Here is an 18,335-nt window from a genome sequence, read left to right on the forward strand (position 1 = left end):
CAATAGTTACACCACATACACATAAACCATCTAGAAATATTTTCCTCAATTACTCTGATTGCATATGAAGTTACATACCTCCCCCCAAGCATTTCAAGTACAAAGACTTTTCCCTATGTGTATAATATAGCTTACTCACTTCGGAAGCTGTCGAAACTCTCCTGAGTAATCTTCATATTTATAGTTCACAAGATGCCAGTCAGAGTTATAGGTTTTGATGCACTATTGAAGGGGGATTTTAAAAATAGAAAATAAAAAACAGAAAGACGTGATTTTTGGAAAACACTTGGGAAAGTTTGTGAAGGCATACCCATAGAAACATCAAAAAAATTTTTTCCCATCTCAACGAGCTAATGCCTGAAATTCCACCACCAGAGATTCCTGTGAAGCTTGAGACTTTGAACCACTGAAACATTACCCTTGGGGGTAGTATCACTTTACGTTATCATCATTAATGATCTGAGAGCAGGTTTTACAAGGAGACAACTTCACCTAACCTTGTGACATTTACCTAACAATGGACTATTTCAGAGTAAGCACCTGGTTCTTAAAAAGCCATGTGGCCTCTACTATGACATAAAAGTGAATAGAATGCGTGAACTTAAAGACGCCTTCATGGTATTTACTAATATTAGAACTAGCTAGCTCTGTTAGTTAATATTACCATATAAATCTGCCCTCAGTTTTTCTTTCCATTCATAAGGAAAAGAGTGAAATAATTAGGAAGAAACATATGCATTCCAATTAATATTAGCACCATGACATTTTCATCTGTGTGTGTGTACAGAATGTTTAATGTAGTCCTCCACTGCCAAGGATTCTATTAGTGACCTAACCTACACAGACTGCATTCAAACTACCTCGCCACATGACAGATTCAATGGGCCAGCCCAGCCTGGTGTCTGTCGTTCATCTACCCATGAAGATCCTCCAATAGTGCATAAAGCCTAAGATTATAATGCCACATCCACCAGATCTTCAAATATGATTGAGTCAAAATCAAAAGCTAAAGAATTTTAGTTAAAATCAGCTTAGTTCAAATGATCTTCTGTCCAGTCAGCACTTGACTACTTATGTGCAGACTTCAGTGTGGGGGGAAAAAAAGCATGAGTGAATCAATGAAAACATAGGTCGATAAATGTATTTATGCCTTATCTAGTTTATTTGGCTCTGGCTGTAACTAACATGAACAACGTCTCTATTCTGCTTCTTTCACTTCATCGTTTCTACTGTCAACCTTTCTATCTGTGTCACAGGCCATGCCTGAAGGTCTTCTGAAGCAAACTCCCCTCCACCTCCAAACTCATGAAAGTAAGAATTACAACAGCAGCAAGTGTTTATTTTGTGCCAGGCTCTACAATAAGCACTTTACTGGCAAGGGTGTGATGTGTGATGTGAAGGTAATGTAAGTTTTTAAAATTATTCTGAGAGGTGGAATAAATGGCAGAGAAGGGCTAAGCGCAAAGTCAGATTTTGGAGCTGGCAAACTTTTTGATTTTTTACTCTGTAGTTACGAATATTTTAAAATGCTATTTTATCCTTGAAAATGATTTTTTTAGATTTCTCAAAGCATTTTCACATTTTGGGTATCATACATTCACACTCAAAATTTCATTCCAAAACCAGTCAGATTTCAGAATAATCCATAGTTTTGGATTTTCCCACTACTGCCCCTAGGTCCACTGGCACAGCTAAGTAGTCAGGCCTGACTATGTACGACGTGGTCTCGTGGGTGTGATCCTATTCTCTTCAAAGAGCTACAGCGGTTTTTCAACAAGCTCTGGAACTGAAATTGTACCACCAAGTCTCCTGCAGGACATTAAAACTATTCTGAAGTAGAAAATGTACCTGCCCAATTAAAAACTAAATAAACCAGCATAAATTTGTATATTATAAATTCATTTATGAATGGAGCCCAGATTTTTATTTATTTATTTATTTTTTTAAGACGGAGTCTTGCTCTGTTACCCAGGCTGGAGTGCAGTGGTGCAATCTTGGCTCACTGCAACCTCTGCCTCCCGGGTTCAAGCGATTCTCCTACCTCAGCCTCCCGAGTAGCTGGGATTACAGGCGCACACCACCACGCCCGGCTACTTTTTGTATTTTTAGTAGAGATGGGGTTTCACAATGTTGGTCAGGCTGGTCTCGAACTCCTGACCTCGTGATCCACCCGCCTCGGCCTCCCAAAGTACTGGGATTACAGGCGTGAGCCACCGCACCTGGCCAAGATTTTAATACCTTAGGCAAAATGGGGAAAATAATTACAGTTTATTATGTTCAAATATTTATAATTATAAGGAATCGCACATACAAAAAAAAAAAAAAAAAAACTCCACAGTGAATCTGGCTAAGTATTTAGAGATTCATTGATTTAACAAGCCAGTGTTGACCATCTACATAGCAGGCATTGGCTAAATTCCAAAGCACAAGCACAGAATTAGGCAAGCAACCCCCATCCCTCTGGGGATGCAGAAAGTCTAGGAGATAAGGAGTTCCATCAGAAAGCCAGATCCTGAGAACTGTACCTTCAGAAAGACAGGAATGTGACTGACTGATTATACGATTAACATTTCAAACTGGTGAAATTCAATAATATTTTGAAGTTACACTGAAAGGTTTTTGAAGTTTTTTTCTGCTTTGTTTTGCTTTGTTTTAAGCCATTAGGTCATTCCCTGGATCAGAGGATGAAGAGGAAGTGATGTTCACTCCACCCAAGTGGAAGGGTCCCAAAAGTGTTTAGTTATGTTGGCTCCAGCAGCATAGGATGAAGCAGCTATTGCTCAACCTGCAGTGATTAAATAACTTAATGGAGAGTTCTCCCTCAAAAAACCATATTTTTTTAATCAACTGGGAGAACTGAGTTAGCAATTAATAATTTTGCCACATGCTTTAAAACATAGGTCAACAAACTTTTTGTGTAAAAGGCAAGATCATAAATATCTTCAGCTTTGAGGGTCATATTATCTCTACTTAACTTTGAGTTGCATGGTGACAGTAGCCATAGGCAATATGTAAACAAATGTGCTTGGCTGCTTTACAATAAAACTTTATTTACAAAAATTGGCTACAGGCTGGATTTTGCTTGCAGGTCATAGTTTGCCACTATCTGCCTTAAAAAGACATTTATAACTACATTCACAAACATATCTGGCTGTATTTGTCTGGAATTAAGTTTACTAATATAGAGGCAAAGGAGGTAAGACAGGAAGTTACTTCTTCAGAAAGATAAGAGAACACACTTAAAAATTTTTTAATTTTATATTTAATTTTTCAAAAATCTCAATGGAAATTAAATATTGTTATTTAATTGGTCTTTATAAGAGTATATATAGCTTCCTTATAGTAAGCAATTTTATTGATGAGCATATTTATGATCTAAATATCAACTAGAAAAAACAGGATTAAAAAAAATCATTATTTTTAAATGAAGGAGCACTTAAAGAAACAAAATTAAAACATCTAATTATTCCTTCCTACCTAAAATTACCTGGAGGAAAAAACAAACACTCCAAGGGGAAAAACTAAAGCAAACAACCTAAATTGTAATAATTTCTCTTTCTGGCCAGGCACAGTGGCTCATGCCAGTAATCCTAGCACTTTGGGAGGCCAAGGCGGGCAGATCACTTGAGGTCAGGAGTCTGAGACCAGCCTGACTAACAGGCTGAAACCCTGTCCCTACTAAAAATACAAAGGTTAGCCAGGCGTGGTGGTGCACGCCTGTAATCCCAGCTACTTGGGAGGCTGAAGCAGGAGAACCACTTGAACCCAGGAGAGGCAGAGGTTGCAGTGAGCCAAGATTGCTCCACAGCACTCTAGCCTAGACAACAGAGCAAGACTCTGTCTCAAAAAATAAAAATAAAAATAAAAAAGTAAATAATTTATCTTTCTTCCATAAGATAATTTTATTTGTATTTTCAAACAAAAATAATATTAATCAATGTATCTTGATTAGGAATATACATAGTAATCAATATATATAATAATATATATTGACTAGCGATAGACCCTGCTTATTATCAGCTAGTACTTCATGAATACTAGTCAAAAATAACTTGCAAATATAAATGTATAAATGAAATAAATGATACATAAATGTGTGTATCACCCTTAAAAACAGTATCAATAACAAGACCACCCGAAGATTTCCAGTGAATTCATTTACAAGTTACTGCTTATTTTAAGTCCATGAGATAAATTCTGTGGAATTCACTTTTTGTAGTCAGATATAGCCCCCTCCAAATAAATAAAGTTTTAAAAATAATAAAAACGTAAAAAAGAAATAGCCCCTGTGGACATTTCTGTCCAAGTTTCAGAGTCTGAAAAATTCACATTATTCTATTTGAACTTCCATCATAGAAATATAATTACCCTTTTGACACTTTCTTGACAATTTTGAAATTTAAAGAAAAGGAGGCAGTTAGGGGAAAATGACTTCAAAATGCAAATTAATGCAGGAAAGAGCCTTACCTCTGTAACAAACAAGCTCTGTGCTTCCTCTTCCGCCTTCGCAGGCACTGTTGAGCATATGTATCGACCCTGTCGTCTCAGGATGGCCGTCTGGAAACAAAAACAGGAGGAAAAGCCTTGGGTAAGTGAAGGAGGCAGGTGCCAGCCTCAGAGTGCAGCTGTGTGCCCTGCAGCTGGCCCTGGCAGCCACAGAGTCCCTCCAGTTTCTCCCATCCAGTGCAGCTGCCTCCTTCGGTCACACACAACAGATTCCATTGGGCAGCCTCAAGTTCCAAAGCCAGGCTCGGTTACAGCTCCTGCTTCTTTCTTGATCAGGGGCCCACAGATCCCTCCAGCTCAGCCCTTCCCGCAGGGTAGAGGCCCCGTTCAAAGTCCCTAACACCCCACCCCTAAGTGCTTGATCTAGTCCCACGACACAGCATCTTACTTGTCTTAACTCCTTTTTTTATTGTGGTAAAATATACATAAATTTACCATTTGAAACTTTTTTTTTTGAGATGGAGTCTTGCTCTGTTGCCCAGGCTGGAGTGCAATGGCGGGATCTCGGCTCACTGCAACCTCCGCTTCCCAGGTTCAAGAGATTCTCCTGTCTCAGCCTCCCGAGTAGCTGGGATTACAGGCCTGCGCCACCATGCCCGGTTAATTTTGTATTTTTAGTAGAGACGGGGTTTCTCCATGTTGATCAGGCTGGTCTCGAACTCCTGATCTCAGGTGATCCACCCGCCTCGGCCTCCCAAAGTGCTGGGATTACAGGCGTGAGCCACCATGCCCGGCCATTTTAAACATTTTTAAGTGTACAGTTCAGTGGCATTAAGTACATTCACACAATTGTGCAACCATCACCACCATCCATCTCTTGTCATTTACATCTGTTCTTGCTCACTGCCACATCCCCAGCGCCTAAGAGCATAGACAACTAGACACACAGAAGATGCTCAATCAGTAATTGCTAAATGAATCTATGAACTGTGAATGCTACCTCCCCTCCAAGGGACATTAGAACTGTTCGTGTTCATTAGGCTTAAATGCTTCTTTTAAATAAAATGACAGGGTAGGGGTAGCATCCTGTCTACCTCAATAACTAGGCTTAAGGTTTCCTTTTCTTTTTCTTTTTAATTTTTTATTTGTTTTATTTTATTTTATTTTATTTTTTGAGACGGGTCTCCCTCTGTCGCCCAGTCTGGAGTGCAGTGGCGCAATCTCAGCTCACTGCCAGCTCCGCCTCCCGGGTTCACGCCATTCTTCTGCCTCAGCCTCCTGAGCAGCTGGGACTACAGGCGCCCGCCACCATGCCCGACTAATTTTTTGTATTTTTAGTAGAGACGGGGTTTCACCGTGTTAGCCAGGATGGTCTCGATCTCCTGACCTCGTGATCTGCCCACCTCGGCCTCCCAAAGTGCTGGGATTACAGGCATGAGCCACCGCGCCCGGCCTAATTTTTTAATTTTTTTGAGACAGAGTCTCTCTCTGTCACCCAGGCTGGAGTGCAGTGGCATGATCTCGGCTCACTGCAACCTCTGCCTGCCAAGTTCAAGTGATTGTCATGCTTCAGCCTCCTGAGTAGCTGGGACTACAGACGGGCACCACCACACCCGCCTAATTTTTGTATTTTTAGTACAGATGGGGTTTCACCATGTTGCCCAGGCTGGTCTCAAACTCCTGAACTCAAGCAATCCACCTGCCTCAGACTCCCAAAGCACTAAGATTACAGGTATGAGCCACCACACCCAGCCTTATTCTTTAAATAGAGATGGGGTTTCACCATGTTGCCCAGGCTGGTCTCAAACTCCTGGGCTCAAACAATCTCCCATCTCAACCTCCCAAAGTGCTGAGATTACAGGCGTGAGCCACCATGCCCGGCCTGGGCTTCAGGTTTCAGAAAGAAATATTCTAGTTTTTTTCTCCCATGGACTGTAACCCTTAGGTACTATTAACAGATCATAGTCGACTGGGCACGGTGGCTGACGCCTGTAATCCCAATACTTTGGGAGGCTGAGGTGGGTGGATAACTTGAGGTCAGGAGTTCAAGACCAGCCTGGCCAACATGGTGAAACCCCGTCTCTATTAAAAATACAAAAATATCAGCTGAGTGTGATGGCGCATGCCTATAATCCCAGCTACTCGGGAGGCTGATGCAGGAGAATCACTTGAACCCGGGAGGCGGAGGTTGCAGTAAGCCAAGATCGTGCCACTGCATTCCAGCCTGGGCAACAGAGCAAGACTCCATCTCAAAAAACAAAAACAAACAAACAAACAAACAAAAAAACAGATCATAGTCATTAAAGCAGCATACAAGCAAACATTTTGCTAAGAGAATCTACCCTGTTAGCTCTTCATGGCAAATGACTACACTGGGATCTCACAGCATTGGTCCTGGCAGTTTCCCTTCTTCCTTTGGTTAGAGGTGGCTTTGGGTCAAACCTCTGCTCCCTTATCCCTCCAGCCTAGGTGGAGAACTTCAGGGCATGTGTTTTGTGTACAATTTATTTCCTGCCTGTATTTTCTCTCTCTGTTGTGTCTGCTTCACCTATATTTATTCTTTTCTTGCACTGTGTGTATCTTTGAAAGTAATCTTAAAGCCTATTTTTAGAATAAGGCTCCCCATTCTAAAGGAGTGGAAGAAATGAATTCTGTTCTTCACCAAAGTCCTTGGCAGGTAAATTATTTATTCCTTCAGCCTCCTGGGTCCTGACTTCTTTGTAAGTATTACAAAGAAACAGTGACCTTTATTACACATCTGTTCTTGTGAAATGCCACAGAGATGAGTGACCATAAGCATGGAAGACAGGCGCAATCTGTACAAAAAGCTACAAAGCAATATACTGTATATATATAGACTGTCACAACTGTTATGAAGGACGGGTGCTACTTCAAAAAGTATACATTCTATGTTTCCACTTACTGTGTTATGATCTGATTTATCTGGGTCTTTCAAGATTTTTGAAACTAATTATCATACTTTTAAAACATTCATGAAATAGCTCACATCAAGAAATAGGACTATTAGGGTCACTTCTAGGCCATTCTTCATCCTAACATTAAGAAGAAAAAATTTATGACAAAAATTTCCCAGTAGAATAACCAACTCAAGAAACTTTAATTATGGGACACTTTTCCAAACACCCCTCTAAGGTGAGAAAAATAAAAGGAAATAGATCTTTTTTATTCTCCCATATCAAAGTCCCATTATGTTCTCACTTGGAAAAAAAAAAAGTAACTTTAAATTATTAAACAGAATCCTAAATTTTTTTTTTCCTTCATGTATTTTCCACAGGAGGAGAGAAACCTGAGTTTTAACAGATAAGATAGCATGATGTTTCTCATTTTTAAATGAGGTTTACACATTAACCATTACTCATCAATTCCTAACCTTGATTTTAACAAAGAATAGTTTTCTGACCAGACAGAGCCCTTTTTCTCCCCCAGAGACTTCATCCAATGAAACTAAACTAGGTGTGCTTCTTTAGTACATACGTAGTGTAGCATAAGTGCTATTTCTTCGTGCATGTCTTGAACTACACACTATTCGATCTCTTTCAGATAATCTCCAAAGATGGCTGCTATCCTTCCTCGTCTATGCATAGTGCTCTGTACACCAAAAGGCACAGCCTGTCTCCCCTCTCCCTGAATCTGGGCTGGCTTTCACCAACAAAATGAGATAGAAGGAATGATGATCAGTTATAAACCTAGCCTTTGTTGTTGTCGTTGTTGTTGTTGTTTGAAACAGTATCTCACTCAGTCACCCAGGATGGAGTGCAGTGGGGCAATCACAGCTCAGTGCAACCTCGCCGTTCTGGGCTCAAGTGATCTTCCCACTTCAGCCTCCCAAGTAGCTGGGACCACAGGCATGAGCCACCATGCCTGGCTAATTTTTGAATTTTTGGAGAGATGGGGGTGGGGGGGTCTCACCATTTTGTCCAGGCTGGTCTTGAACTCCTGGGCTCAAGCAATCCTCCCACCTCAGCCTCCCAAAGTGCTGGGATTATAGGCATGAGCCATCGCACTGGGCCCAAATCTAGCCTTTAGAAAAACTGGGAGCTTCCGTTACCTCCTTCTTGGAAGCCAGTCACCATATAAGTTCTACCATCTTGAGACCACCATGGTGACAGGAAGTACAAGGTAGCCATAAAGAGGATATATACAAGATGCCCCACCATCTCCCAGCTGGTCTCGGCTATCGCAGGCGAGATACTACAATGTGAGTGAAGAACCATCTTGGACATTCCAGTTCCTACAGACAGTGTAAAACAGAAGAACCACCCAGCTGAGCCTTGACCAGATTTTAGAATTGCAAAAAATAATAAATTATTGTCTTAAGTTACGAAGCTGTGGGATGGTTTGTTACTCAACAACAGAAAACCAAAACAAGATTGTAAGACACTAGGAACATCTCCAAGTTACAGTACTGAAGAATACTGCCATTTTCATGAAAATGGATTTCAAATACTAGCTACACTACAGAGTTAAGACAGAAGAACTGAGGAGATACACTATGCTGCAATCTCATTTCCACAGTCACCCTTCCACTCAAGTCAATGCCACGAAAGAGGTCAAGTAAGATACAGTAAATGCCTGTTGGATCTTGAGAGTAGTTTGTAGTGTCTTAGGAAAAACATTCTACTGATCATTTAAGGACTCAGCATAAATGTTATTTTACCCATTCATCTATCCATCTATCCACACCTTACTGGGTCCCTACTTTCTTCCGGACACTGAGCTAGCAGTTGGAGACACAAAGTTTAATAAAATATATTTGCTATTCTTTTAAAGCTTACAGTCTGATGAAAGAGGATGATGAGGAAATAATTATTAGAGTATGATAAGTACAGAAGAGTATAGAGAAAAGAGCACAGAAGCACAGGATGATATGAGAGAAAAAAGTTAGGGCGTCTAAATTCAGTAAGGTAGAGAAGAGGACATCAAGAAAAGGTACACTGAGGGAAAGCTAAAATTAACTTAAGCTAAACTGTAAAGGATGAGCACAAGTCATATTCAGTACAAAATGAAGAGAAACATGGAGATAAACTTGCCCTTGGGAAGTTCAAAGCACAAAATTAAGATATAATGAATGAGATTAACTCTTTGCCAATAAATAAATAAATAAATAAATATATCCATTAAGTCCTAGAACTAAAAACTTAAGTCAAAGGAAAAACTGCCTAGAATTCTTACTGGTCTTGAATTAAACAACACTAAAAGTCCACATCTGGGATAAGAATAGGCCAACAGAAAGAACCAGGCTTCCACGGCTGGAGGAATTCTGTCAGTGTCTCTATCACTATTTCAGAGAAAGGTTGGAGCTGGGCATGGTGGCTCACACCTGTAATCCCAGCACTTTGAGGGGGCCGAGGCAGGCAGATCACTTGAGATCAGGAGTTCAAGACCAGCCTAGCCAACATGGTGAAACCCCATCTCTACCAAAAATACAAAAATCAGGCAGCATGATGGCGCACGCCTGTAGTCTCAGCTACTTGGGAGGCTGAGGCACGAGAATCGCTTGAACTCAGGAGGTGGAGGTCACAGTGAGCCAAGACCACGCCACTGCACTCCAGACTGGGTGACAGAATGAGAGCCTGTCTCAAAAAATAAATAAAAAATAATAATAAAAGAAAGGTTGGAACCCATTAGGCTGGACCCATGGGGGAGGGGAGGACTACCAGGCTTGGCACCAATGGGGCCGTCAATGTTTGATACCAGCAGCTGCTAAGGTCTTCTAATTCATTGCCCTTGCTCTGAGTACAGCCTCACTGAGCCACTTGTTTATAATATGCTTCCCATTTAGACTTTCCTACTGGGAGAAAATGCACAGCCAGTATAGTATTCTGATCTGCTTGTGAATTCTAGTTCTCAATGCGTATTAATAAAATGACATTCTGGTTTGTGCTCTTGTGGGGTTGCCTGCAACAAGTCAGGTCCCCTGAGCCTGAAACACTCTGGGTGACCAAATCCCATCTTTGGACTTGCAAACCTGAGGTCTGATCCTGTACCATGGTGACCTTATAAACCACCCCGAGACCTGTCTGAACAGCTAGTCAACTCTGACTCCACTATCCAAAACTCTCCTGTACCCACATGCCCTTCTTTACCCCACCAGATTGCAAATTCCTTTGAGAACAGGAGATACATCTTCCTATTTCTAGCTATGTGCTAAATACTCGATAAATGTTTCAAGAATGAGTAAATACACTTTGGGAGGCCGAGGTGGGAGGACTGCTTTAGACCAGGAGTTCGAGACCAACCTGGGCAACATAGCGTGACCTTGTCTCTACTAAAAATAAAAAAAATTACCCAGGCATGGTGTCATGCGCCTCGAGTCCAAGCTACTCAGGAGGCTGAAATGGGAGGATCTCTTGAGACCAGAAGTTCGAGGCTGCAGTGAGCTGTGACTAGGCCACTGTACTACAGCCTGGGTGATGGAGTGAGACACTGTCTCAAACAAACAAACAAAAAAGAAACAAAAAAAAGAATGAATAAAGCAGTCAATGGAGACAGAAATAGGAACCTACCAATAACCATCCATTACTTGCATATAAGTTTTTTCTCCCTATTATTACAAAAAGTTATCTGGTCCATTATAGGAACTGACAAGAGAAGACTATAGCATGAGTGAGCACTCTGTTTAAATTTCTCCACAGATTTTATGTATTAAAAGTCATATTCAGATAATCATCTACTTTATGCCAAACTAATTCACACTAAATTTCTATAGTTTTATTTATTTAGCTTATAGCGAAGTCCAAGTCAATACTAAGAGATTTATACTCCAAAAGCACTAAAGCCCTTCTCAACAATAAGCCAAGTTTTCTTTTTCATAGCTGTGGCATTCTTTTCTACTTTTCTATCAGTTAAAATCATATTTCTGCTAAAAGATAGGTCTATATCCACTTTATATAGACCCAATGCCCAACATCATTTGAATGCCCAATATAAAGGTGGGCATTCATAGCATACCAGTCCTATGTCTATGTTTGGAAACAAGCCATTTCCATTCCGCTAATAAATCTGTACATTTGAAAAGGGAAAGGGGAAAAAACATTTCACACCATAATTAGTGTAATATGGATCTGAAAATTAAACCTAAACATTGCTAGCATCTCAGACAATTATTTGGATAGAAATCTTCACAGCACAAACATAATTTCAAAATAAAAGCCCTTTACCAAGGTATGCACCTGCAAGAAAGAAAAGGAAAAGAAAAAGAAAAAAAGAAAGATACGTAGATAGATAGATAGATGATCGATAGACAGATAGGTAGATAAAAGCCCTTTCCTAGCTATTATAACAGAAGGTAAATTATTTTCAGTCAGTATTATTACTTAGGTTAAACACGTAGCCTTTGACACTAAGAAATTCTTAGTTACCTTCAGCAAATATAGACAGGAGTCTTATAGGAAGTTCCACAAAATCACAGGCATAATTAAAAAGGAAGAAAAAAGGGTGACATCCTTTCCCAAAGGGCTCATATGAGGATGCACAGATACCTGAGAGCCCCAGTCTCAATATTTATGGGACAGTTTTTTGTTTTGCTTTTTTTTTTTTTTTTTTTAACAGAATGAGCTAGAAAAGCACAGAGTTGCTCCCAGAATAAAAAGAGTGAAATTTACAACTGTCTCCAAGTCTAGTTTGGAATGACAAATTTCAAATAGCTCCTTTTTACTTAAAAAAAGAAAAGTTTTTTCCTCTTAGTTGAAATGATCTCCTCCAAACACTGGGGTTACGGTGATGTTTCTGAGCCACTGTGGGAAGCCACTTAGCCCTGGGCAGCAGGGCAGGCCCACCTAAAGGGAGCGAGTGGAGGTACCTGTTTCCTCACCTGGGCCGACCCCTGGGGCCTCTGGCATTTCTTGCTTCTATCATCACTCACTGCTCTCTCTGCAGCTTAAATGTGGAATCCCTCTCTCCTAACGACATTCCTGACCCCAACCTGGCCGGGGCTCTGTCTGGCCTCCATCAGTGGCAGCCAATACGTTACCCTGACCCCACTGAAGCTGGAGATTCTGAGAAGCTCATGTTTCAAACCACAAGAAATGTGAAGCGAATCGTTTCATTCAACTTCTGATCTTAGAATTTGAGAAATGATATTGGAAAGAGATTTGAGTTGAGAGCCAGGAAACCTGAGTCCTTACCCCAGCTCTGCCTCTAATTAGCTGTGCAGTCTTGGGGGATATTTGAACTTTCCACATCCACAGAACAGTCTTCTAGGATCTCTAGGTTTCCTTTGTGGTTTAAAAATCCCACAGTTCTGTGAATATGGAATTCTAAGTCTGTTCCTCTCAAATGGTGTATCTGAGTGCTGGAAATTGCTTTGTAAGAAACTAAAACATAAAAGGCATCCAGAAAAAAGAAAAAAGATGAATACCATATTTGCTTTGAATTACAGTTGCATTACCTTAATTATTTTTCTTTATGGAAAGAATCGTTGGGTAAAAGGGAGGGAAGATTCATTATGTAGATTTAAATAAATATAAGAGTGAGTATTAACAAAGATTTCTATTATTTTTCTAACCCTCTCAACTCATGGCACTGGATTTTTTTATCAATTACTTTACAATGGGCTTAAACTATGACAAAACAGCCCTCTTAACTCCTGGTGGGAAGTATGCAAATCCTTGGGATATTTAAAACATCATATTTTATAAAATTTTAATTAAAAGACCAACAATAGGCCCACCCTTGCCCTGGGACCATATGAGCAATGAGCTAAAGACAATCTCCCAGAGAAGTGGGTGGGCTGTAACCTGAGCCAGCTGCTGGAACCGGTGACAAAGTGTCTCCACATCTCTGCTGCTCAAAGGTGCAGAGAGCTGGGAGTGTCCTCCCTCAACAGAGAAACAAACACCAGGGACAGCCCAAAAGGGGAGCACAGGCTCTGATGCAGGAAGAGATGGGGAGTACCCAGCAGCCTCCCAGGTAGTTCTCGAGAGCCAACCCGAGGAAAGGGGAGACCACAGCACTCCAACTGAGACACTGAGTCAGGACAGGGAAGATGCTTCTCTTCAGGAGGAAACTGTCAGTGAGAGCAGGACTGCAGACCTAGGGAGCTGGAGGGTAATTTCAGGGTACCTGGGGTCCTGCCTCTAAGATGGTCTACTCTCTGAGGACTGAGGATGACCTAAAATCAGAGAGAAGAAGGCCCGGGGTCCACAGTGACCACCTGTTAGAGAAGCCCAGCAGGCCTCAGACCCCATCAATTCCAGTCTACCCTTAGGCTAAACTGTGGAGCCATCAATCCTCTCTCCCCTCTTTGTAATCTCATGTAAAGCACCCACGCTTGTGCTTATTTTTGTGCTTGTTTTCATTTACTTAGAACTATCCCTTCAAACACCTGAGGACCTTATGCATTTGTCAGAGAAATAGTACTTGAATCTGCTGAAGGAAGGGCAAATCTTAGGGTGGGCCTGGGGCGGGGGCAAGGCACAGTATGCAGAGCTCAGGAGACGGAGGGACCTGGATGCAGCCAAAAAGCAAAGCCCAGGAGGTTCGAGCAAGACTGAGCTCTTCAGGAGCATTCCCTGGGCCTGGCCCATCTCCCTCACTGAGTTAACCCTAGGTTCAATTGTTATTGTTCTCAGCTGGGCCAAATGGAGAGCATCCACGTCCATGTTCCAAAGTTATCTCTGATTGCAAACTACTCCCTCTCAGACGGCTCACAAGAGCTCCTTCCTTTTGTCTCTAGGCCTCAGCCAAACTGCATGGTGCCTCACGTCTCTGTAGAATTATGTCCCTTTGATATCTGCTGGAAACCCCACTTGGTTGCACTGGTCTGTATATTAAATATTTTGTATCGAGTGCAGTATTAAACATTACTATTCAACAACTCTGGGAACATCACTGAAACTTACTGAGCGCAGAGGTGGTGAAACCTTTCCAAGTTATCTGGCAGATGCATTTGTTTCAGAGCATATGACTTGCTTTTTGAGAGGATTCAGTACCAAGCTAGACTGGAAACTAAAATTTACACAGGGCGTTCCCATATTTTACCTCACAATTCATGTCTTGGCAGTTAACCCACGATGTTCTATTAATGTTAGACAAATTCCATTTTCAGGCAAGCGATGCCTAAAGAGCCTTGATGTTTAATTCCCTAATAATTAAGAAAAGGAGCAAAGCATAGGACAGAGAGGCTGAAGAAGGAATTCCATTTAGGTTTCTGGAAGGGATTTAATGAAAGCCAATTCCCAAGGAACACATTTAAAACATTACAAGGGCTGAGTTTTTTTGTTGTTTTTTAAGAGATAGGGTCTCGCTCTGTTGCCTAGGCTGGAGTACAGTGGTGTGATCATGGCTCACTGCAGCCTTGACCTTCTAGGCTCAAGCGATCATCCCACCTTGGCCCCCCAAAGTGCTAGGATTACAGGCGTGACTCACTGCAGCTAGCTGGGCTGAGTCTTGATACGAGCAGAGAATTATACATTTCTCATGGACTATTTGAGCCTAAGCTCACCTAACATAGATTCTATAATCCATCTTGTTGTGGTCTTGAGGTGGGGGGGCCTTCTCTGCCTCTCTAACTGCTCCTCTTCACTGGCACCTGCATGGTCCCCCATTTCTTTCTCTGGTCCTTCAACAGTGCTACCCTTCACTCTGCCTGATGTCAAAGTACCCACAGTGAAGCACAAACCACAGTGCAGCACCCTAACCGGTAGGCCCACCTTCCCTCCATCATCCCTCTTATCTATTCTCTGCACACCTGCCATTTGTCTTTCTAAATCTCTCATCTGATAGCATCATGCCTCAGCTGAAATTCTTTCAGTGACGCCTCATTGCCACCAGAATAAAATCCAAACTCCTCAGCATGACCGAAGACCTTTTGTGACCAACTGTACTAACTTTTCTGGACTCTTCTGCCCCTCTCCAACAGTCCAGCAACATGGACTATTTCTGATTCCCTAATGCACCAGGCCCCTCTGACTGACACCAAGTTGCTCAGACTGGTCTCAGGAACACGTACCATTCTGCTAAGATTACTCAAAGATACTTCTGTGTCTCCTGCCAGACTTGAGAATCTGACCATGTTATTCATCTCTAATTCTCCAATACCCAGCAGAACACCTGGCACAAGATGAATGTTGCTGAGTAAATGGGAAGTTGGGACTTTAAAAGAGGGACTGCACAATTTAGTTGTGAGATCACATGAGGTTCCAAATGAGACAGCGTCTCAGCAACACGTGAGACTTTAGATAGTTCCTTTCACCAAATAATGTACTGCTTCCTGAAAAGTCAGATTTCAGTAGACTTTGAGAGTCATATGAATTTCATTCTGCCACCTTCTCAAATCCCTTAAATGGAAGAGCACACGATTGTTTATTAAAATGCAGTAAACTAAATAACATAAATGTTCAGAACCCTTAATAACTAGTTATGAATTAAGTGCATTTTTGTAAAGAATTATATTTTTTTTGGTCTTACAAAGAAGCAATTTTAAAATCACTTGCTAAGTACTACTGCACAGCTGAGGACAGGAGAGTTACCCAGAAAACCAGGAGTAGCCTTGTGGTCATTTGGGGCCCAAGTGGTATGTCTGCCTTCCCATTTAGTAAGGGATTGAGCCTGCTGAACAACTAAAGTTGAGGATGGCAACTAAAAACAGCCTCCTCAAAAATAAAATGACATTCCCTAGAGGCGAGAATAGAGGCTGTAATAAGCTCCCTAGTAACCTGGCGTCTGCCCAGCAATGGCAGGGCAGTAGCAAGGGCGTGCAGAGCTCTCCTGGATGGTAGTTATCTCTTTGGATTCTCAAACATCTGTGAGAACCAAATTTTAGGGGAAATATCATCACTGAATTACAGATTAAGAAAAGTGAGTTTTAGGAAGGTTTATCACTTATGAAAGGATCAGAGTAATAAGAGACAGACCTGAGTTAAAACCCCTGTGGACATACGACTAAATCTTGGGTCCTGTCACTACCTCTAGTGTCTAAAGCACCTACCAACTCTTTCATGTGCATTGCACTCAACCTTGAGGTAGGTGTAAGTAAGTGTACTTTCTTTACTTTCTTTTGTTTTCCAGTTGTCTGTATGTGTCTCTGGTTATCTTTTTTTTTTTTTTTTTTTTTTTGAGACAGAGTCTCGCTCTGTCCTCCTAGGCTGGAGTGCAGTGGCGCCATCTTGGCTCACTGCAAGATCCGCCTCCCAGGTTCACGCCATTCTCCTGCCTCAGCCTCCCGAGTAGCTGGGACTACAGGCGCCCGCCAGCACGCCTGGCTAATTTTTTGTATTTTAAGTAGAGACGGGGTTTCGCCGTGTTAGCCAGGATGGTCTCGATCTCCTGACCTCGTGATCTGCCCACCTCGGCCTCCCAAAGTTCTGGGATTACAGGCGTGAGCCACCGCGCCCAGCTGGTTGTCTTTCTTTAGAATTCTATTTTAGTTGCTAAAAGGACCATAATTCTGTGTGAACATCTAGCACAGTGGATATGCTTCAAGTTAAAACATGTCCATCACAGTTACGTGTTGCATAACGCTAGAGATACATTCTGAGAAATGCATCATTGGGTGACTTCGTCCTTGTGCAGACTTGATAAAGTGTACTTACACAAACCTAGATGGTATAGCCTACCACACACCTAGGCTATAGGGTGTAGCCTATTGCTCCTAGGCCACAAACCTGTACAACATGGGACTGTGCTGACTACTGTAGGGAGACTAACACAATGGAAGTATGTGTGTACCTAAACATATCTACACACGGAAAAGGTATGGTAAAATACAGCATTATAATTTGATGGGACCACCAATGTTGACTGAAAGGTCATTATGCAGTGCATGACTGTATTTATACATCTCGATACACCAATGAACTTTCCTTCGGGACTTGTCTTAGGAAGACATACTCCCTACTGTGCCACCCATCATCCATATGTAAGGTTTCACTTATGCACTGAGTATAATTTCACTCAAATCCCTCTGAGTTGACCAGCGCCACACTGCTCCTGTCAGAGCAGCATTTCAGCTCCTGGGCTGCCATCCAGAGTCTTACTTCAAACACAGTGGAGAGTCAGCTTTGTAGATATAATGCTAAGCAGATGGGGAAGGCACTGTGACTCAAGACTTCTGACATCAGGGGACTTTGATAAACTTACTGAATCTGTCCTCTTTGGATCTCATGCACACACTCGAGGGTGTTGCTCAAACCCATGTGGGACACACTCAATATTATCTAGGTTCTTCCAGGCAACCCTGGTAGAAAAAGGCAGAGATACAGACATAGCTGGACTTGTTTTTGTTTTAGGAACCATAGAGATTTTGTGCCTGGTCATACGTTAAATGACATCTAGGAATTCTGAGGCCAAAACCTGGATTTCCATTTCCTTTAAGGACTCCTCGTTTGTGTGTGTTCGTTTTTGCATGCAAACTTACTGTGTCTACTTTACTTCTACTCCCATGATTTGCCACCTTGAGATATGCTCTAATGACCTCAAAGGCCACTGGTGCCAAGATCTCATATCCATTCATTTGTGTAATACCTATTAAGTGCCTACGATGGATAAAATACTATTGTAGGAATGTTGGCAAATGTAAACATGAATTTTCAAAAAACTATGGTTTACAATTTAAAAAAAAAATTACAGCTTTCTAGTCTCATGGAGGCTTTATTTTCTATTTAGGGGAAAAAAAGCAGTTTCATAGTTACAAATAATCATAATAAAGAGGGATAGGGGATGAATGCTAGAGACACAGTATATACTTCATAAATTTCCATCTGATTAAGCTACCCCTGACGGAAGATATCATCCTTAGTTCAAATCTTCCTCTATCCATGCCTGTTGATCACCTTTAATATCCTAAGACATATACACTAATCACATAGATAAAATTGTCCTTCTATGCCTCACTGGTTTGCAAATATGGTCTGCATTTATCCAATTCC

At 41.5% G+C, this 18,335-nt stretch overlaps 1 protein-coding gene across 43 annotated transcripts in view; it reads right to left on the reverse strand.

The window, feature by feature from the left end:
• The window catches only part of DOCK9 (dedicator of cytokinesis 9), a 292,970-nt gene that overhangs the window by 131,304 nt on the left and 143,331 nt on the right, over positions 1-18,335 (reverse strand). For all 43 annotated transcript variants that reach the window (XM_009427176.5, XM_054665524.2, XM_054665517.2 and 40 more), the window contains exons 3-4: positions 4,468-4,557; positions 140-222 (exon numbers count right to left, since the gene is read on the reverse strand). In XM_009427176.5, the coding sequence (XP_009425451.2) occupies positions 140-222; positions 4,468-4,557 (173 nt within the window). The remainder of the gene's footprint in view (positions 1-139; positions 223-4,467; positions 4,558-18,335) is intronic.

This window comes from Pan troglodytes, chromosome 14 (genome assembly GCF_028858775.2).
Source record: "Pan troglodytes isolate AG18354 chromosome 14, NHGRI_mPanTro3-v2.0_pri, whole genome shotgun sequence".
NCBI lineage: Eukaryota > Metazoa > Chordata > Mammalia > Primates > Hominidae > Pan > Pan troglodytes.